General features: G+C 45.0%; 1 protein-coding gene across 1 annotated transcript in view; it reads right to left on the bottom strand.

Moving 5' to 3' along the window:
- LOC136612892 (tetratricopeptide repeat protein 39A-like) overlaps window positions 1-22,800 on the bottom strand; it is a 38,987-nt gene that overhangs the window by 4,540 nt on the left and 11,647 nt on the right. Inside the window, exons 4-14 of the mRNA XM_066593631.1 lie at window positions 22,598-22,653; window positions 21,889-21,956; window positions 18,063-18,127; window positions 14,214-14,313; window positions 12,922-12,987; window positions 12,660-12,768; window positions 11,731-11,798; window positions 10,503-10,562; window positions 7,692-7,853; window positions 1,299-1,390; window positions 1,096-1,216 (exon numbers count right to left, since the gene is read on the bottom strand). Coding sequence (XP_066449728.1) covers window positions 1,096-1,216; window positions 1,299-1,390; window positions 7,692-7,853; window positions 10,503-10,562; window positions 11,731-11,798; window positions 12,660-12,768; window positions 12,922-12,987; window positions 14,214-14,313; window positions 18,063-18,127; window positions 21,889-21,956; window positions 22,598-22,653 — 967 coding nt within the window. The remainder of the gene's footprint in view (window positions 1-1,095; window positions 1,217-1,298; window positions 1,391-7,691; window positions 7,854-10,502; window positions 10,563-11,730; window positions 11,799-12,659; window positions 12,769-12,921; window positions 12,988-14,213; window positions 14,314-18,062; window positions 18,128-21,888; window positions 21,957-22,597; window positions 22,654-22,800) is intronic.

The raw sequence follows: 22,800 nt of genomic DNA, 5'->3' as shown, positions 1-22,800 counted from the left end.
TATGCTCGTATTATTTTGCAACTCGATGCAGATTGGAGGGCTGAAAGCTTAGCTCCTCCCCCTAGTATGATCCTCTGTTGTGAATATGCATTCACGGTCTTTCCACTGAACTATTACAGAGAGCTGTATGACAGTGCAGAGGATGGTGGAAGAGATCAGGAAGACAGACAGCAAAGAAAGCTACTATTACAAAGGGCTGTAATTAACTCCAGATGAATTATGCTCTTATCAGCAGTGAGGGGGAACGAGACCAGCAGCTACTCAGTACTACACAGCTACCCCTCATATTGTCTAAGTGGGAGTGGTTATGATACACAGCTTCTGAAAGACGAGAGGGGAAGAGGAGCTGAGCTTGTGCACATGACAGAGATCAGCAGATCAATGCTGGGAACACCTCCAAACAGAAGACTGACTGTATGAGAGCTTGCCAACCAAGTATGAGGCTTTCTAAATGCATGAGAAGGAAAACTCAATGCAAAAAAAAAAAAAACTAACAAAACAGATAAATGCATAATATTTTTCTGCAGGGACTTAGGAAGATATGTGTATAGAGTTTTCATGCAAAAGAATTTCCATAGCCTTTAAGATGATCATACACATGAAAGATAGTTGTTAGAGATGAGCGAACATACTCGGTAAGGCCGCTTTCGCAATTGAGCACCGCGATTTTCGAGTACTTCACTACTCGGGTGAAAAGATTCAGGGGTCACCAGGGGCGGAGCGTGGGGTAGCAGCGCGGAACAGGGGGGAGCTCTCTCTCTCTCCCTCTCCCCCCCACTCCCCTCTGCAACCCCCCGCTCACCCACGGTGCCCCCAGAATCTTTTCACCCGAGTAGTGAAGTACTCGAAAATCACGGTGCTCGATTGCGAAATCGGCCTTACCGAGTACGTTCGCTCATCTCTAATAGTTGTCAATCTTTTGTCAGAAAGGTAAAAGTATTTCAATGCAGGTAGAGATAAATGTCAAACCGGCCAACTATGACACTACTTATATAAAGAAGAACAATGGGATTGCAAGGTTGCAACCCAAACAGCTCAACCTCTATTTGCCTCATGAGGGGAACTTTCTACTCACTCTAATAAATATTTACCTACCAGTGCAGGGACGGGTAAGCTGACAGGATCCTTGGCTTGGTATCTCCTCGCCTTCCGAATGACATACTTTTCAGTGGGTGGAGATTTTCCAGCTATTCTTTGTTTCAGTGTTGGCACAAGTCTGCAGATAACAGAGAGCGAGAGGTGAACCGTTCCTCACTTGCCCATATCTGTGGTGGAACCCAACGCTATAGAGTCCGTACCTGAACAACTCCACCTCGCTCTCATCAAATGGTCGAGGCTCGTCGGCAGGTAGCATGCTGAGAAAGGCTGCCTTCATGTACACATACATGGCCTAGAGGAAAGAGAGAAGAAATGTGACTGACAGGAGAGAGCAGAGCTGAGGAGGCTCCAGAGAAGAGTAGAAATTGAGAAATTAAGGTGATGGCGTAGGATCTCTTTCTGGATTCTATTACTAGTCTTCTAATTGCAGGATCTGCTCTGATCTCGACTTGCATGGGAAACCACCTCTACACTATCCACGAGCTCCGATATGGCATATGTATGGAGGTTCTCCCCATCATTCAAAGCCTGTTCCCCATTGATAGGGAGCATCATGATTATAAAGTACCCCTTAGCACTTCGTTATCACTGGGGAATCTGCCGGCATGAAAGGAGAAATATAACAAAGTTGCCCGTTCTAATTAACAGGCATTCATGTATTGCATAGATGCACCAAATCCTTAAAGGGAACCCGTCAGAAACCAGATGGTGCCTGGGCTACAGTGCCATACAAGCTATTTCAGCATTCTGTCATTTATACCCATCCCTACCGGAGTATACAGTGAGCGGTGGAGATAAGTCTGTTGTGGCTAATTAACTACTTAGTGATCAGCCTATTTTTTGCCTTCAGGACCAAGCGATTTTCACTGTCGAAGCCTGTTTGCGCCTCAGTGACCAGGCCAAATTTTGGAAATCTGACATTTCTCACTTTAACATAGAATAACTCTGTAAAGGTTTTGCATATCCCAGTGATTCTGACATTGTTTTTTCGCCACATGTTGTACTTCATTTAGGTGGTGAAAATAGGCCTATCGAGTTTGTGTGGATATATTAAAAAAGTGCCATTTTCAACTGTAATATCTCAAATATATGCAAACAAACTGTACAAATTTGGGCTAAGATATATATTTCCATCTGTTTACTTTATTCTGGACGCACATCTGAAAAACTGTTTTCTTTTTTTTTAACCATTTAGGAGACGTACAAATTTAACATTAATTATGAACATTTTGAGGAACACTTTGTTTTCTTACAGCAAGCCAAGATTGTAAAGGCTCATAGGTGTCTGAATGATAGATACTCCCACAAATGACCCCATTTAAAAAAACTACACCCCATAATGTATTCACTGAGGGGGGGGGGGGGGGGGGAAATCAGGAGTATTTTGACCCCACAGTTTCTTTTCAGGAATTAATGCAATTTAGAGAAAGAAAAAAAAATTTCATATTTTTGCAAATGTGATATTTTAAAAACATTTTTTCTATAGTGCACATGAAAATGAGGATTTACACCCCAAACTTGATCTCCCCGTTTGTCCTGTATTCAGAAACATACCCGTTGTGGCCCTAATATGTCTGTATGCGCAACGGGGCCTAAACCGAAAGGAGCAGCCGCTGGCTTTCAGAACAGACATTTGGCTTGAAGGTGATTTAGGCCCCATTGCCCACTTGTAGAGCCCTCGAGCGGCCAAAATGATAGAGAACCCCCACAAATGACCCCATTTTGAAAACTAGACCCCTTAACGAATTTATCTAGGGGTGTACTGCGTATTTTGACACCACAGTTTTTGAATGAATCTAAACAAAGCAGAAGGAAAAAATTATGATGTTCATTGTTTGGCAATTGTGTCATTTTAAAAACATTTTTTTGTACAGCACACATAGGAATGAAGACTTTCACCCCAAAATGGATCCCAGTTTGTCCTGTGTTCAGAAACATACCCATTGTGGCCCTAATCTTCTGTCTGCATGCACAATGGGGCCCAAACTGAAAGGAGCATTAAAGATGAACTGTTTTTAACTTTTACGTGATCGGCATTATCCATTGGATAATGGCGATCACATGATCAGAGACTGCTCACTACGGCCCTCAGTCACTGCTCCAGGCTCTCTGTTACCTTTAGTGGCTAGGAGCAAGAAGATTTTTAATTTCCCGGGCCATCCCCAGCTTTTGCGATAATGTCAACCATGCGCTGAAGTTGTTGGGGAAAGGTCCGCGGATAAACATCCCATCAGGGGACATTGCTGGAGGCCTTAGGCAAGTAATTTCACCTCCCCTCATGGATCAGATCCGTGACGGGAGGTAAAATTCTTAATTTTTTACTTTACATGACCGCTCTTATCCATTGGAGAGGGATTTTAAGTCTCCTGGGGCACGAGCCCTTCTAGCATGCGCAGAAGGCGACGTAAGGTCCTGGAAGGACCATATCGCAGCAGGACATCGCGGAGGGCAGTGGGGAGTATCTTCACCTCCCCTCATGGATCCAATCGATGAGGGAAGGTGAAACTAACTTTTTTTTTTTTTTTTTAACTTTAATTTTTTCGTGATTGCCGTTATCCATTAGATAGCAGCAATCATAGGAACACTCACCGCGTTCCCCGGTGACATCTCCTGCTTCCCAGCTACCTTCAGTAGCCGGAGATAGGAGATTTTAAATGTCCCGTGACGATCCGGTTTACTGTGCATGTGTCACCATATTTCCTTTGGCATGCAGAAGACGGCCGAAGGTCCTTTTCAGATCAGATCATTGAGGGGAGGACAGTAGCGAGTAGTTTCAGACCCCCTCATGGATGCGATCTTTTAAAAAAAATGTATTTACTTTAATGCAGTCAGATAGCGCCAATCGCATGACTGGGGGTAGGGGGTGTTTCCTGTGGCCCCCATGACAGCTCCAGGTTGTCGGCTACCTCCAGGAGCCGCAGCATGGAGCTGTCAGGTCCTCAGCCCACGTGGCTTTAATCCTCAGGGAAAGCATGTTTTTACATCCCTGAGGATTAAAGCCCACTTAGCTAGGACGTAAAAAGGCAATGGGGGTGTCACTAAAGTGTTAATGGCCCCGCTGCGGAGTACATAGAATGCGTTTTAGAACTTCTATTACTTTTTTTTTTTGTGGATGGGAGACTGAAAAAAAAAACGCCCTAGAAATTTCAACATTGTTTTGGGTTTTGCTTTTCCAGCGTTCACCATTTGGTAGAAATAACCTGAAAACTTTGTTATCTGATCAGCACGATTACTGCGATACCGAGTGTTTATGGATTTCTTATTTTTTACTACTTTTTGCACAATAAATGCATATTTTTATAGAAAAACCATGGACTTTGCATCACCGCATTCTAAGACCGATAGCGTCGTTATTTTCCCAATAACGGAGTTGTGAGGGCTTGTTTTTTGAAGGAAGATCTTGTAATTTATCGGTCCCATTCTGAGATGCAGGCGACATCTGGATTGGCTTTTTATTGAGTTTTTTGGGAGGCAAACAAGAAAAATGGCAATTCTGGCATTAATTTTTAAAATTTTATCGAGTTCAACATGTGACAAACACATTCATCATCTGGGTCATTACGAGCGCAGTTATACCTATTAGGTGCTGCCTTTGGCTTTTTAATGTATTTTATCCATTGAGAAGGGGTTTTTGTGGGGAATAATTGTATTTTTTTAAACTGGATTTTTTCTTTAAATTAAACTGTATTGAGGCTTTTTTGACACTATTTTTAGTGTCTGAAAAAGACTTGAAAATATGATCGTTCAATGGCTAGAATAGTACACTGAATTACTTATGTAGTGCAGTCTACTTGGCCTGTGATATCAGCCTATTAGACTCTGCTGGAGGTGGGTCTAATAGGCTGAGTGACATGGAAGATATGAAGGCCTTTGTCAGGCTTCCAGCTGCTATGGGAACCCACTGGTACCTTGCAATCGCACTGGAGTGCCAATGGGTGACAGAAGGAGCCACTTTCCTCTTATCGGCTTACATGCTGCAGTTGCCATTTATGGATTGTGGCATGTAAGGAGTTAAACAGCCAGTATCTGAGCTTTCCTCTCCTGGCAGGTAGAGCAGGATCCTCGTTGTTAGTAGTCAGCCAAGTTACCGCCTTAAAATGATGTATGTGCAGGTTTAAAGCCCATCAGTGAAGTCCGTAAACAGGCTAATTGGCCGTCACTATGGGCTTAATCATGTATTCACTGCTCCCCCCGCCCTTGATTGACAGGGGTCTCCATATGTAATCAGGGACAGGGAGTGGGGTGTGCTGTGAATATATGAATATTCATGTACCGTACCAGACTCATCACTGCAGCTTGCTGCAAACTGAAAATGTAAGCGAATAGTACAAATGACAGACCGCAGAAATCAGCATACCTGCTGTATGCTATAGTGTCCACAGAGTGAGCACCATGAGGGACCGGATAGGATGAAAAACGCTCTTTGTTCTATTCAACTTGTTATAGCTGGTTTTATTCTCCAGAGCTGCATTCACAATTCTGCTGATTACTACTAGAGACGTCTGACAAATGTGGGCACTGATTTTTCCCTCCAACAGCTTGGGTGAGCTCTTATAATGCAAGAAGGTAGGCAGTGATACTTTTTGTCCTCAGTTTACAGCAAAATGCCTAATGTCAGAATACAAACCACTAGAACAAGCTCTATGAAGACAGGCCTCATGTCTACGGGGAAAATCAGATCCGCTGCAGATTCTCAATGGAGAATCTGCAGCGGGTCCCTCCTGCCCCGCGGACATGAGCGCCGAAAATAGCAATTTAAAAGAATTTACCTATCCGTAGCGGGCGGGGAAAGTCTGCTGTTCCTCACGGCCGGATCTTCATTTTCGGCCGGCGGATGAATTCCTGACGCCGGCGGCACGTCGCCGGCACGTCCTCGACGTGCCGCGCGCATGCGCCGGGCACATCCGCCGAGCCGAAGCAAGGAAGATGCGGCCGTGAGGAAGAGGAGACCTTCCCGGTCCGCTACGGATGGTAAATACTTTAAATTCCTATTTTAGGTCTCCCGCGGATCCGGACAGCTTCCATAGGCTTCAATAGAAGCCCGCGGGAGCCGTCCCCGCGGGAGACCCGCACGAAAATGGAGCATGGTCCAGATTTTTCCATGCTCCATTTTTTTTTAAATCCCTTTTATTGACGATCCGCGGGTATTTATCTACCCGCGGGTGGTCAATGCATCCCTATGGGATGCGGATCCGCATGCGGGAGATCCGCTGCGGATCTTAAATCATATTTTGCCTGTGGACATGAGCCCTAAAGCAGGAATGCCGAGAGATTTCAGCTCTGAAGCCTCAAGAATTGTGAATGCAGCTCTAGAGTACAATACAGTTGTAATTCAGGATCAGTACAGAGTAAGTAAATGAAAGCGAACATGTCCTTTGAATTCCTCATGGTCTACGTGACTGCTGGGGTTTACAGTATTTTATATATTACACAAGTGAGCAGCAGTAAAAGGAAGAGTTGGCAGACAGGCTGGCGAGCGAGAACTAGCCAGAGGAGGCGCCTGGCGAGCGAGAACTAGCCAGAGGAGGCGCCTGGCGAGCGAGAACTAGCCAGAGGAGGCGCCTGGCGAGCGAGAACTAGCCAGAGGAGGCGCCTGGCGAGCGAGAACTAGCCAGAGGAGGCGCCTGGCGAGCGAGAACTAGCCAGAGGAGGCGCCTGGCGAGCGAGAACTAGCCAGAGGAGGCGCCTGGCGAGCGAGAACTAGCCAGAGGAGGCGCCTGGCGAGCGAGAACTAGCCAGAGGAGGCGCCTGGCGAGCGAGAACTAGCCAGAGGAGGCGCCTGGCGAGCGAGAACTAGCCAGAGGAGGCGCCTGGCGAGCGAGAACTAGCCAGAGGAGGCGCCTGGCGAGCGAGAACTAGCCAGAGGAGGCGCCTGGCGAGCGAGAACTAGCCAGAGGAGGCGCCTGGCGAGCGAGAACTAGCCAGAGGAGGCGCCTGGCGAGCGAGAACTAGCCAGAGGAGGCGCCTGGCGAGCGAGAACTAGCCAGAGGAGGCGCCTGGCGAGCGAGAACTAGCCAGAGGAGGCGCCTGGCGAGCGAGAACTAGCCAGAGGAGGCGCCTGGCGAGCGAGAACTAGCCAGAGGAGGCGTCTGGCGAGCGAGAACTAGCCAGAGGAGGCGTCTGGCGAGCGAGAACTAGCCAGTGGAGGCGTCTGGCGAGCGAGAACTAGTTAGAGGAGGCGTCTGGCGAGCGAGAACTAGTTAGAGGAGGCGTCTGGCGAGCGAGAACTAGTTAGAGGAGGCGTCTGGCGAGCGAGAACTAGTTAGAGGAGGCGTCTGGCGAGCGAGAACTAGTTAGAGGAGGCGTCTGGCGAGCGAGAACTAGTTAGAGGAGGCGTCTGGCGAGCGAGAACTAGTTAGAGGAGGCGTCTGGCGAGCGAGAACTAGTTAGAGGAGGCGTCTGGCGAGCGAGAACTAGTTAGAGGAGGCGTCTGGCGAGCGAGAACTAGTTAGAGGAGGCGTCTGGCGAGCGAGAACTAGTTAGAGGAGGCGTCTGGCGAGCGAGAACTAGTTAGAGGAGGCGTCTGGTGAGAGAGAACTAGTTAGAGGAGGCGTCTGGTGAGAGAGAACTAGTTAGAGGAGGTATCTGGGCACCTTTGACCAGCGGTTTTCTTTGCTCAGCAGATCTGCATAGAAGTAAGCGACCCTCCACATTCCCTTGTAGGCAACGCACCACATCAGCTCCCAGTAACACATATGGTGAAACTGCTTCCAGGACTGCTGGGCCGAACAACCGTCCTCAAACCACTGGATGGCCTGGAAGGGGGAGAAGAGAGAACTCAAGATGAAACATTCTACATCGGGTGAGATGTATAGACGGAGAAGTGAGTTATGCATGTTTTCAAGTACAAACCCAGCCAGCCACCTCATTGTATGTGGCCCGCCGGATGTGCAGCAGCCATTCCATTGACCCAGCCTGCAGTAGCGGTCCGGCGGCGGCAGCGCAGAGTATGTAACCGCTGACCTCTTCCTCCCGATGTCTGCGTACGCCATCCTAAATGCACTGCAGACGCCGAGGGGAGAGGTCAGCGGTCACAGACTCAGCAGTGGTTGCCACAACTAGACTGCTGCTAACAGGCTGGGATGCCTGTAAGAATGCTGGCCAACCAGAGGACAACAGGGGCCACGGCTATGGGGGCGCCATTACTATCCAGTCTTACAATCAGCCCTTTGAAGGCAGCCATTAGGCTGAGGTCACCCTCGGTGAAATGTTTATGGTATGTGCATAGGATATACTATGAATGCTTGTGGTAAGGACACCCCTTTAACTCTCTAGTCATGTGACTGCATCTCCCAAGGAGCTCCATTCCTCAGCCTCTGGGCCCTGTACTGTAGGGTTTTATGCCAGTAAATGTGTCTATATGCTTTTCTACAAGCTCCCCGAGGGTTTACATGAAATGTTGGACAATCTTGTTAACCCCTTCATGACACGGCCTATTTTGGGCTTACGGACGCAACAATTTTTGGCGGATTTTCTTCTCCGTTTATCAAAAGCCATAACTTTATTTTTCCGTCGACGCGGCCGTGTAAGGGCTTGTTTTTTGCGTGGCGAACTGTAGTTTTATCGGCGTCATTTTTGGGTACATTTGACTATATTGTGAAACTTTTATTATTTTTTTTATGATAGCAGGGAGAGAAAACGCATCAATTCTGCCATAGATTTATTTTTTTTTTTTACAGCGTTAATCATGCCGCATAAATAAGAATCCATTTTTTCTGCGGGTCGGTACGGTTACAATACCAAAATTCTTAATGTTTTTTTAGGTTTATCCACTTTTTTGCAATAACAACCCTTTTTTTGGAATTTTTTTTTTTTCTAAATCGCTGCATTTAAAGTCCTGTAACTTTTTTATTTTTTGATGTACGGAGCTCTATGAGGGCTTATTTTTTGCGAGATGAGCTGTAGTTTTTACTGGTACCATTTCGGGGTACATACAGCTTTTTTGATCACTTTTATTGCTTTTTTAGTGAGGCAAAATGCTAAAAATTAGCATTTTGCCTCAGTTTTTTAGCATTTTTTGGGGGGGTTTTCGTGCAGTCAAAAGCATGTGCATCTTATTGTACGCGTCGTTACGGACGGGACAATATCAAATATGTGGTGTGTTGTTTTTTTTAACTTTTTTTATGCTAATCTGAGAAAAAGCATTTAAAAAATGTTTTTTTTACTATTTTTTTTTTATTCATTTTTTTAATCTTTGTTTTCTTTACATTTGTGTCCCCCTGGGGGACTTTGACCACTGCCATGATGATCGCTGTCATAAGGCATGGCAGAGCTACGGCTCTGCCATGCCTTATCGCTTATACAGCGATCCCAGGCACTGGTAACACAGGACGCCAGTGTCTGGCGTCCTGTTACCATGGCGACAGGCCGGGCTCTCGCGATAACATCGCGAGAGCCAGCCGGAGACACAGAGGAAGTGCGCTCCCTCTGTGAACTCTTTCCCTGCCGCGATCTACTTAGATCGCGACAGGGAAGGGGTTAACAGCGGGGGCGCATCTCCGATGACCCCCCGCTGTTGCAGCGGGACGCTGGCTGTGACTGACAGCAGACTCCCGCTGCAGGATAGCGCGGGATCATATGTGATCCCGCGCTATCCCCAGGACGTAAGTTTACGCCCTGTTGCGGGAAGTACCCCGCTGCCAGGACGTAAATTTACGTTCTGCAGCGGAAATGGGTTAAGGTCTCTGGCACACTTGTGTATTTGTGATCCATGTTAATCCCCAGACAGCACACGACCCAATTATAGCCTACGGGCTATACATGGAGGTTTTGTGCACACTGACTAATGGTCCGTGTTAAACATCTAATAGCAGGTCTTACTCCGGTCCGCTTCACAGATGAGAAATAAGACATGCCAACGGGTGTAAATATGCATCGTCACCGTATATCAGACAGCGCACGGACAGGTGACTGGACGCTACGATGCAAGTTGTGGCCGAGGCCCTCAGGTGCAACTCTCATTACAGCTAGCGGACACCTAGCAATATGTATATGTTATGCAGAGGATCCCAACCATCCATGTGTATCACATCTTCCTGCATTTCAGCAGAAAAGCTACGACATCCCTGTGTCAATTATCCCTGTGTAATACACCCTTGTACTGTGACATCACCGAACGCATCATCATCCCGTACTGTGACATCACCGTGTAAGGGGGAGATGTATTCGGACTGGCTTGAGAGGGAGTGCTTGAGAGGCGCACATCTCTTAATAACTAGATTTGCGCTATAGTTCTGTTTTTAGGGAAGGTAAATCAGTCAGAGATGCCGGCCGTGACTCTGCCCGGATAATCCTGTCCAATTTTCTTGCCACTTTTGCGCCACAATTAGTGACTGGTGTACACCATAAAAGTGGAACGATCCCCCCTATCTTCAGAATACTCCTGAGGTTTCTCACGCTCTTACTTGATCAATGTTGCCTTTGATTTCCTCGATCCTTCCAGCAAAAAATAGGAAAATGGCGCTCTGCGAAGAAAGAAAAGATCATTTGGTTAAAATGTAGCACTGCAATGTATAATAGTGTGTGCCATGTACAGATGTAGCAGAGCTTTAATGGACCATGAGGACCAATGAGGATTATGCAGTACATGGACAGTCAGGAAGGGGTCAGTGATTCCCGTCAGCTGGGCAGGACATGTCAGACCTCCATCTTACTTCCAGCAACTACAAGAAGCTTCCTGTCCAAAGGGGCCGATATTCCTGCAGAGCAATGTCATCACCTAGTGGAATCTATACCATGATGAATAACTGAGGTCCAAAGGACTACTAGAGGGGGTCTCTAATAAAGTGGCCATTCAGCATACACTAGTATTAAAACATCTATAAGAAAGTGACTTTTATACCCACTTTGTTTTGAAATTCTTGCAGTTTTTATATCGCCCACTAGATGTCAGCACAGAGGATACTGCCTCAATAAAAAGCAACTCACTTTTCAACTGCTGTGCTGACTGAATGTTATTAACGGATTACCTCTAGTAAGCAGCCATGACTATTATTGCATCTCAAGGCCGCAATGCTATATGGGGAACAATAATGTAGTCTACTGGAGTCCTAGATCCACGTGGCCCCAACATCAAGAAAGCTTGTATGGCGGCCTTCAGGATTACTGAAGCTGCAACAGTTCAGAGGCATCAGTAGTAGCTGCGGACCCTCCGCCTGCCCATACCAAATTTATATAGTTTTTTTTTGCTGTACTGCTTTTAAAAAATAAAATCTAAAAAAAAAATAATAATTCTGCAGCCATAGCTTTTTAATTTTTCCATCGCTATAGCTACTCACAGCTCTAAAGGTTTGTATTTTTTCTGATGATGTTCATCATGAGGGATACATAATGCATCGACAGATCAAACTTTTACGGATGAGACAACACTAAACATGTTTTTTAAATAAAATACGGGCAAAAGGGGTATTTACGCATAAACCTCTCAATCACAGTTGTACACTGTTATTTAGTCCCCATAGGGGGCTTGAACTTGCAATTGATCACTTATACCATATACTGCAATACTCCAATAATGCAGTATATAATGATATCTGTACTGGCACTGTATTAATGCAGGCCACAGGAAGAGATATATGACATATACATCCTGGGGCATGAAGGGGTTAATGATCCTCAAAATTCCATCCTCACCTTAGGATATCGGCTGATGTAAGGTTGAAGGAGGGAATCCGCTTCCTTGATATCTTCTTCACCAATTCCTGTAAAAGATGAGAAGGACTGATAGGACACATTCTGGTGTTTGTGGATGGTGCTGGGCAGGTACAGGGCTCAGTGGCCAAAATTTGCTCAGTGGCCTAAAGGCATGCATAGGGCTCTAAAGGCAACTTCAACAAACAATGCAGAGAATTAAAAGGGCCACTCCAGTGATTTATTGCCCTTCACTATGTAGCTAGTCCCCCAGTATATATAACCAAGCTAGTGTTAGTTTGGTTAGTTATTCCTTTCTGTCCGAGACTCCTGGCCTCTTTCTCCTCAGTTGGTCATGTGATCTCAGTTTTGACCGGCTCAGATCCACTTGTGGTTATGTATTCATTTTCTAGTCAGTTTCTCAGTCTGTGTGATGCTGTTATATGGGTCTACCACAGTAACTCCCTAGAGGGCTATATAGAGACTTCTATCACAGTTACTGGTAATAATCACACAGATATAGTAGAGGAGATCACAGCTCATCCTCCTGACTGTATACTTATGGGCTGTAGCTTACTTAGGTGCATGTAGAAGGTAATGCCAATTAAACTGTCTGCTAAGCAGGCAGAATGATATAATATCTGTGCCATGGGATATAAGTGAAACAAAGAAAAAAATCTAACTCTCAAAATGGTGGCAGATAAGCATCAGACAGGGATTGCACTGCATGGAAGTGACTGCAATACAAAGGGGACCCCCAGAGTGTGACAGGCAATCGGTGAGGGGGGCAAGCATGGAAAAGTGTATTTTCACTAGAGTGGCCCTTTAAGTTCTTGGGAATGTTTAAAGTGATCCAAGAGCAGAAGGTGAGGTACTTACCTCTACAGCCAACTTTAGAAGAGGACATAATACAGAGCTACAAGGAGACTCACCCAGGATGAAGCTCAGGAAGGTGTAGTAACAGAGGAGAAGCATGGTGCATAGCAGGGAACGCAGGTTATAAGATGTGGCACCTTCATGAAGCTGGCTCAGACCATACTCCTGAGGAGGAATAGGACAAGGTAAGAAGACCCATGGTGGTCCCAATGGCTTCTTGTATGTTGGCGTGCCATCTGCCTATATACAGCCAGTTCTAACTTTAGGACCACAGATATAATAATATATAAAGATACTGGAAGAGAACTATGAAGACACCTTATCTCCAGAGAAGCCAGCAAACTCCAGAATCTTCAGAATCCTCGGTGGGAAGAGAGACAACGTCTGAGGGGAACAAAGAAGTCAGTGAGCAGGACTGAGGCATGGCAGCGTCCGTACACTCTTATGGCCACGACGGGGCGTTTACATAGTAATTGGTGCAGTCACTTTATAAATGTATTACTTTTCTTCTAAGTCATAGCCTCCATATAACTCCAGAGCTGCATTCACAATTCTGCAGCCTTCAACATCTCCCAACATTCCCTGCTTGTTCAGTAACAGAACCTGCTTTCTCAACTTTACACAAGGCGCTGATGTAGGTGAAACTAACTCTTCCTCTACATTACAGGACGCATGTACGCTGTTAAGAGGACCAACAAACCAGAAGATCTGTGAATGCAGCTGTGGAATGTGATACAGGCCTGGAACTCAGAAGGAACCAGCCAAGTGACAAGGAGGAAACACAAACTTGAAGAGGATGTTGACTTTGATTCTCATGTCTTCCCCCAGCTCAAGGGCACAACTATGGGGAGCCCGGTTGCACCCACATATACCAACATGCTGTTGAGAAGACCCGTGTATCTCTGTGGAGTCCTTACACCATATTATTTTTGGGGTTGTTATATTGATGGCATTAGGTCTGAGGCAGGGGCTTCCTTTGCGTTGTCTGTGATGGAGCTAAACGGCAACTTGATTGGTCTACATTTCACCCATGAAGCCAGTAGGAAGAGCTCAGTTTTCTTGGTGTAACGTCAGATGAAGAGAAAACTGTGGACTTGATATTAGAGTATACAGAAAATATTGACAACTTTGTGCCAGAGCCATACAGGGGAAAACAAACAGACTCTTCTTTCCTGGGTGGAAACCTTGGTATCACAATGGGCAAAACATTTGGTATAGAGCTAGAATGGTTGACAACAGTAAGCAATAGATTATAGTAAACTACATAGCAAATGGAAAGCACTGCAGGCTGAATGTCCCTTTAAATCAAGTCATCTGTGAAGTACCCCAATATCAGTTCATGTTGGGACCTTCCCATTCCCCCTCCGGCACCAGATGCCCACTGTAATGTAGAAGAAGTGTATACATTTACCTCAGGATAAAACTCCGCTGGCAGCAGAAGAAAACAGAAGAGCAGAATGAAGGAATGGAGAATAAACTGACTGCCAAACAAGACAACAATCCACAATCTATACAACTTTCCTGATTGTTGGACCTCCTGATAGTCCAGAGAACTCGCCTCCTCTCAGCCACGACACATGCATATCATATACATTATGGACACTACTCACCAAATTAAAGGCTCCGATACCCAATGAGACGCCACCTTGGAGGTGGACATGTGACTCGCCCTTTTGGAAGTCATTAGATTGCATGAGGTTATTCAGATCTCTGAAAGACAAATGTACCACATATTTATTACTGAAAGAGGCACTTTTTGGTAAGGAAAAAAGTTTGTTGAAAAAGGGTGTGTGTCTTTTCGTCAGATGTCAGAAGGGTCTGGGAGTGCCAGACCCCTCTGACTGCTTCCATAACACCACCAGGAAATGCCTTCCCTTCTCAGCACAGGTCCAGGCACCGCTGACTACCACAGTCTCTAACCTGTGACATGTACTCCTGGCGTCTGTTTCTGTACTTTCTGTACATGCAGCACAGATGCCAGGAGGAAGTGTCAGAGGAATACTGACATCCAGTAGGTGGCGCTGCAGAGGTATTATTCCATCTTTATTTGCATATCACCCAGAGGAGCATGAATGGTCTTATAAATCTCCTCACTCACTTTCTAGGAGACAATACCCCTCTAGACTCAGGTCAGAGACTGTAATACACAGCGGTGCCTGTACAGGAGCTGAGCAGTGAAGGCAAGGTATTTCCTGGTGAGTTTGATGCCCCGCCTGGTAACTATTTGAGGAAGTGTTACCACCGGGGGCCACTATTAGGTTGGGTTCACACAGGGCAGATTTGCCACGGAAAGTCTGCCTGCGACCGCTAATCCAGGGATTAGTCAGTGATATGGATAACATTTATCAGAAATCTCGTCCACAGCATGTCCATAATTTTTTTTTCCGTTGCAGACACGTTTTCCTCTATGGGAGCGAAGGCTGCAACAGAAAAGCATGCGGCCAAGCCGCTCCAAAACCCGTGGCTAAGTGCCGGGGGGTTTGAAGCAGCACTTTCCCAGCGGAAATCTTGCGCTTTTTCGCTGCGGCCAAACCGCGAGATTTCCGCTGGGAACCCGCCGTGTGGGAACCCAGCCTTAGTACTGGGTCAACTGGAGGAGCCCACTATTACTACTGGTGGCACAGAGAAGGGGCGTGATTACTATTGGAGCCATTGCAGCTATCAATTATTAGGGACTAGTGGGGACAGATGGTCAGGGAATCCCTACGCCAACCCTCTCCTGTGTCCCTACCTACTTGCCCCCCCTAGGCTAAGCCCTAGGACGACAACTGGGCGATGGTCCCTGCGCTGCTCTAATGAGGAAAGAGGGACAGGGAGACCGCAGGTGAGCACAACAATAAACAAACCCAAGAGTAGTCAAGAACAAGCCAGGTCAAACCGGGAAAACGTGCGCAGTACAGGAGGGAAAAACAGTCAGAGTCAAATGCACAGCAGAGGTCATAAACACAAAGAAGTCAGGTCAGATGTATTGCAGGTGAAGGCAGACTAGGTCAAAACCAAACACTGGCAACCAGTGTCTGGGCCAGCAGAGTATATATACAAACTAAGTCACATGACGCCCGAAGGGAAACAAAGCCGCGCACCAGCCAGAGCACCCGGCTGCCGACCAGCGGAAAGTCGCGCACGATGCGGGACGCGACCAACCACCAGAGTGGGAGAACTCCGGACAGAGCCGCCAGACCAGGCCCCTGCCATGTCAGGACGAGCAGCCCACGCCAACCGGACCCCGGGCCGCTTAGTGGTAACACCATCTCTAACAGTACCTTTCCCTCTTACGGGGGGCCACCGAACCCCCCAAGAACAGGAGCGGGCTTAAGGGGATGAGTCCTGTGAAACAAGCAGACCAAACGTGGGGCGAAAACGTCTCTAGCCGAGCCCCATGACCGCTCCTCCAGACCATATCCCTTCCATGAAATAAGGTACTGGAGAGCACCCCGTACTCTCCTAGAATCCAGAACCTTATCCACCTCATATTCCTTCTCGCCCCGAGTTGGAGTGGGTGGGGAACCGGAGATGGGCACTACTGGCGGGACGTACCTCTTGAGGAGCGACTTGTGGAAATCTGTGGATTCTCCACGTGTCTGGTAGTGCCAGCTGGTACGCCATAGGACTAATCACTTTAGTGACTGGAAAAGGGCCCACAAAACCGGGGAGCCAGCTTCAAAGAAGGCACTTTTAACATCAGGTTCTTGGAAGACAAGTACACCAACTGGCCCACAGACAATGGTTCAGAGATGTGTACCTCTACTCCTAAGCACCGCATCCCTGGACTGCTCCAAGTTGCCATGCACCTTCACCCACACCTCCCACAGGTCCTGAACCTGAGCGTCTGCAGAAGGATTGTTAGAGGAGGAAAGACGCTGCGAACCTGGGATTAAATCCATAATTACAGAAGACAGACACGCCAGACGCTGAATGTCTATGGTTATTGATAGTAAATTCAGCCAACGTTAGGTAATTAACCCAGAGACTCTGACAATCACTCACATACATTCTGAGGTACTAAACCAGTTCCTGGTTCATACATGCCGTGTGCCCATGAGATTCCAGGTGGAAGGCAGAAGAAAACGACAAGCCGATACAGATATTCTTACAAAACGCCCTCCAAAACAGGGCAAAAAATTGGATTCCCCAGTCGGAAAAAATATCCTCAGCGACCCCATGCAGACACAATCTACTTGATAAATATGGTGGCTTACTCAGGAGCGGACGGAAGCTTAAGGGCAGTAAAATGCGCCATCTTGGAAAAATCTGTAGACGACCACCAAGATGACCGAGCACCCCTGGGACTCGGGCAAGTTGGTAATAAAATCCATCAACAGATGGGTCCATGGCCTCTCCGGAACAGGAAGAGGACAAAGCGGACCTTCAGGTCGTCTCTATACACTCTTCCCTCGAGCACAAATGGGGTAGGACTTGACAAATTCCCTGAGGTCGCGAGACATTTGTGGCCACCACTACAAACGGCCACACAGCTCCAGGGTGCCTCGGACCCCTGGATGCCCTGCTAAAAACCGACAAATAACTTCCTCCAATATGAGGAGCCGCAAAGCACGGGGAACAAACAGCCTCCCCTCCGGGAGGCCTTGGGGAACGGACTGCTGAGCCGACCGCAGTAAAGCAGAGGTGTCACACGTAAGAGCGGCTACAACCACGCCCGGGTCCAGAATACTCTCCGGCTGAGGCTCCTCCACCTCGGGAACTCCGAAGCTGCGTGACAATGCATCAGCTTTTACATTCTTGGACCCAGGCGCCTGTGACTACAAAATTGAAACACGAAAAAAAAAACAATGCCCACCTAGCCTGACGAGCGTTCAAGCACTTGGTGGACTTCAGATAAACCAGATTCGTATGGTCCATGAGGACCGTGATAGTATGACGAGCGCCCTCTAAGAAATGTCTCCACTCATGCCCATTTTATGGCCAATAATTCCCTGCTGCCAATATCATTGTTGCGTTCTGCCTGATTGAACTTCCTGGAAAAGAACGCACAGGGTTGAAGACCAGGTCGGCCGGGAGATTCCTGCGAGAGGACTGCCCCCCACACCATGCTCAGGGGCATCCACTTCAATGATGAACGTGCGATCTAGCTCCGGCTGAGCCAGCACCGATGCTGTGGAAAAATCCCTCTTGAGAAGTGCAAAGGCCTTCACGGCCTCCTGCGACCAGGAATCTACCCATGCCTCTGCCATGCCCGGATGAGCAGCCCGCATCAACCGGACACCAGCGCTCCTAGTGTTAACCCATCTCTAACATCCATGTCCACTTAAAACTTAACCCTCTACTTGTTTAGCCCACCAGGGAAGTTTTAATCAGTATGAAATAACATTATCCCATGTTTTGTAGTCTAAGCCCGAGTGAGGTCTTATAGTCCAAAAACTAATCCACTGATGGCCGAAAAGCATTCTGGGAATTGCTGTTCTGGACTACTAATGTACACAATAATTAACGTGTCCCACCTGTATATGAGATGACTGTTCCGAATCTTCATACCACCTTTAAGAAAGTTGATCATATTCTCATCCTGCATAAAGAAACAGATTTATAGGGTTAAACTTAGTTCTATTCTTGTACATAGGAGGCAGTATTATAGTAGTTATATTCTTGTACATGGGGGCAGTATTATAGTAGTTATATTCTTGTACATAGGGGGGCAGTATTATAGTAGTTCTATTCTTGTACATAGGAGGCAGTATTATAGTAGTTATATTCTTGTACATAGGGGGCAGTATTATAGTAGTTATATTCTTGTACATAGGGGGCAGTATTATAGTAGTTATATTCTTGTACATAGGGGGTGGTATTATAGTAGTTATATTCTTGTACACGGGGGGCAGTATTATAGTAGTTATATTCTTGTACACGGGGGGCAGTATTATAGTAGTTATATTCTTGTACATAGGGGGCAGTATTATAGTAGTTATATTCTTGTACATAGGGGGCAGTATTATAGTAGTTATATTCTTGTACACGGGGGCAGTATTATAGTAGTTATATTCTTGTACACGGGGGGCAGTATTATAGTAGTTATATTCTTGTACACGGGGGGCAGTATTATAGTAGTTATATTCTTGTACACGGGGGGCAGTATTATAGTAGTTATATTCTTGTACACGGGGGGCAGTATTATAGTAGTTATATTCTTGTACATAGGGGGCAGTATTATAATAGTTATATTCTTGTACATAGGGGGCAGTATTATAGTAGTTATATTCTTGTACATAGGGGGCAGTATTATAGTAGTTATATTCTTGTACATAGGAGACAGTATTATAGTAGTTATATTCTTGTACATAGGAGGCAGTATTATAGTAGTTATATTCTTGTACATAGAGGCAGTATTATAGTAGCTATATTCTTGTACATAGGAGGCAGTATTATAGTAGTTCTATTCTTGTACATAGGGGACAGTATTATAGTAGTTCTATTCTTGTACATAGGGGGCAGTATTATAGTAGTTCTATTCTTGTACATAGGGGGCAGTATTATAGTAGTTCTATTCTTGTACATAGAGGGCAGTATTATAGTAGTTATATTCTTGTACATAGGAGGCAGTATTATAGTAGTTCTATTCTTGTACATAGGAGGCAGTATTATAGTAGTTATATTCTTGTACATAGGGAGCAGTATTATAGTAGTTATATTCTTGTACATAGGGGGCAGTATTATAGTAGTTATATTCTTGTACATAGGAGACAGTATTATAGTAGTTATATTCTTGTACATAGGAGGCAGTATTATAGTACATAGGAGGCAGTATTATAGTAGTTATATTCTTGTACATGGGGGCAGTATTATAGTAGTTATATTCTTGTACATGGGGGCAGTATTATAGTAGTTATATTAGAATTGATTTGAATGGGTTTTTAAAAAAACGGAAATGCTTCTGTTAGGTTTTCTTTGTTTTGGACAGGAGAACAGCACAGTCTGCAGCATTTTTCGGCCACAAACAGGGAAGCATGATGGAAAGGAAGCAAACTGAAGACTTTCAGTTTTCTCTCCGTTTTTTTTTTTTTTTTTTAAACCCATTTGTAATCAATGGGGAAAAAGAATAGATCTGTGTTTTTGTTTTTCATTTCAGTTTCTCTCCTCCTAAAACAGAGCTGAGAGACGGCAACCCTGACCCCAACGCAGGTGTGAAAGCAGCGTGATACTCAATAAATTCTATACCTTTTATAAAATTGAGATAAAATGCTTTTACGTGTATTTTAGACAGACTGTTTTCAAGGAGGATCTCTACAAAATGCCACATAAAGGACAAGAGTCCAAAAAAATCAGTCATAATCTCAATGAACATTACCCAAGTAAAAGATACCGTCCGGTAATAACCCCCAATAAAAGTTGGTGTGCAAACAATTCCTACTAATTTGGATTTCCAAATACTGCATGTAATCGTGAACAACCTGCCCGTAATGTCCTGGTATGCTGCTCAATGACGTACACTTTGAGTGGCTTCCTCAGGGAGGAGCTGCATACCAGGACATAATGGGGAGGTTGTTCACCATACCATGCAGTATTTGGGAATCCGAATTAGTAGGAACTGTTCACCCAGCGATGTTTATTGGGGGTTATTACTGGATGGTATCTTTTACTTGGGTAATACTCATTGAGATTACGACACCTTATTTGGATTTTTCTCCTTATGTGGCACTATAGTAGTTATAGCCTTGTACATAGGGGGCAGTATTATAGTAGTTATATTCTTGTACATAGGGGGCAGTATTATAGTAGTTATATTCTTGTACATAGGGGGCAGTATTATAGTAGTTATATTCTTGTACATAGAAGGCAGTATTATAGTAGTTATAGTCTTGTACATAGGAGCAGTATTATAGTAGTTATATTCTTGTACATAGGAGGGCAGTATTATAGTAGTTATATTCTTGTACATAGGGGGCAGTATTATAGTAGTTATATTCTTGTACATAGAAGGCAGTATTATAGTAGTTATAGTCTTGTACATAGGAGCAGTATTATAGTAGTTATATTCTTGTACATAGGAGCAGTATTATAGTAGTTATATTCTTGTACATAGGGGGCAGTATTATAGTAGTTATATTCTTGTACATAGGGGGCAGTATTATAGTAGTTATATTCTTGTACATAGGGGGCAGTATTATAGTAGTTATATTCTTGTACATAGGAGGCAGTATTATAGTAGTTATATTCTTGTACATAGGGGGCAGTATTATAGTAGTTATATTCTTGTACATAGGAGGCAGTATTATAGTAGTTATATTCTTGTACATAGGAGGCAGTATTATAGTAGTTATATTCTTGTACATAGGGGGCAGTATTATAGTAGTTATATTCTTGTACATAGGAGGCAGTATTATAGTAGTTATATTCTTGTACATAGGAGGCAGCATTATAGTAGTTATATTCTTGTACATAGTAGGCAGTATTATAGTAGTTATATTCTTGTACATAGGGGGCAGTATTATAGTAGTTATATTCTTATACATAGGGGGCAGTATTATAGTAGTTATATTCTTGTACATAGGGGGCAGTATTATAGTAGTTATATTCTTGTACATAGGAGGCAGCATTATAGTAGTTATATTCTTGTACATAGGGGGCAGTATTATAGTAGTTATATTCTTGTACATAGGGGGCAGTATTATAGTAGTTATATTCTTGTACATAGGGGGCAGTATTATAGTAGTTATATTCTTGTACATAGGAGGCAGTATTATAGTAGTTCTATTCTTGTACATGGGGGGCACTGTTATAGTAGTTATATTCTTGTACATGGGGGGCAGTGTTATAGTAGTTATATTCTTGTACATAGGGGGCAGTATTATAGTAGTTATATTCTTGTACATAGGGGGCAGTATTATAGTAGTTATATTCTTGTACATAGGAGGCAGCATTATAGTAGTTCTATTCTTGCACATAGGGGGGCAGTATTATAGTAGTTCTATTCTTGCACATAGGGGGCAGTATTATAGTAGTTCTATTCTTGTACATAGGGGGCAGCATTATAGTAGGTATATTCTTGTACATAAGGGCAGCATTATAGTAGTTCTATTCTTGTACATAGGGGGCAGTATTACAGCAGTTATATTCTTGTACATAGGAGGCAGTATTATAGTTTTATTCTTGCCCACAGGGGAGTGATAATCTAACACAGCACAAACTATTTAATAAGACCTCCTCGCCATATAACTAAAGAATCATTCGTGTACTTTTTTTATCTTTAGAATTCATACTGCTGTAATTGCTCATGACGCTACATACACCAGCTCTGGGTCGGCCTCTCGTAGATGTATATGGTAGACATACCTGCAGGAAGATCAGAGCCGCCCGTTGTAGAAGACACTCAGCGAAGCAAACCTCTGCATGTAACTCAACTGCAATATGAAAAACACTATTGTAAGCCGAGCGTCCGCTGCAAACACCACAGTGTTCACTAACAATTTCAGGGGAGGCCATGTAGAAATCGCCATACACTACGGAACTACCGGGTATGGGGCAGTACTTGCGGGCCTAGACTAACATCAGGTGCGTGAGCACAGCCAGCGGCAAAGACTCAAATCACATCTTCACAATTCAAGAAACACAATTTTTTTTTTTTTGCTTGAGTTACTGTACCATAATATATACTGCAGCTGTTGCAGAACCTCCTTGGAAGACATAGCAACAGCGCTTCCTGCCAGTCAAACAGCGAGTCTGCCTTCTTAAACAAATAGCAGAAACACAATGCAGGACTGGTTTTTGGCCGGGGTCCCTATTTTCTACCGGATCAGCATGGACGAAGTAACTTCCTTTGTTAATAAAGAGGAACCAGTGAATACTGGAAAGTTCTGCTATTTTTTATACAGATTGTGTTTCAATTTTACGTCATTTTCAAGATCTCTGCTTCCCATCAGTGAATGGAAACGGTTTAGTTTACATCCTGAGGCTGAAAACCCAACGCTTCTCACAGCTGAGGGTTTGCTACAATTGTACCCAGTCTAGAGAATCTTCTACCGTGAGTAATAAAAAACCTCACCTTCTGTAAACGTTTCTGCTCCGGATTTACCAATGAGGGAAGTTTTCTTCCGAAACCTAAGGGAATAATATCAGATGATGTTCATCTCATGAAGCGGAGATGCAGTCCGTAGAGCATCAACCAACAGACTACACAAGGGTGTGCGTTTATTAGCTGTGGGGTCACATCAGAGGGTCCTCGGGTAACACATGGTCACATGACCT

The sequence above is a fragment of the Eleutherodactylus coqui genome, chromosome 2, assembly GCF_035609145.1.
Source record: "Eleutherodactylus coqui strain aEleCoq1 chromosome 2, aEleCoq1.hap1, whole genome shotgun sequence".
In the NCBI taxonomy this organism is placed as follows: Eukaryota; Metazoa; Chordata; class Amphibia; order Anura; family Eleutherodactylidae; genus Eleutherodactylus; species Eleutherodactylus coqui.
This window is presented reverse-complemented; position numbering and strand designations above follow the sequence as displayed.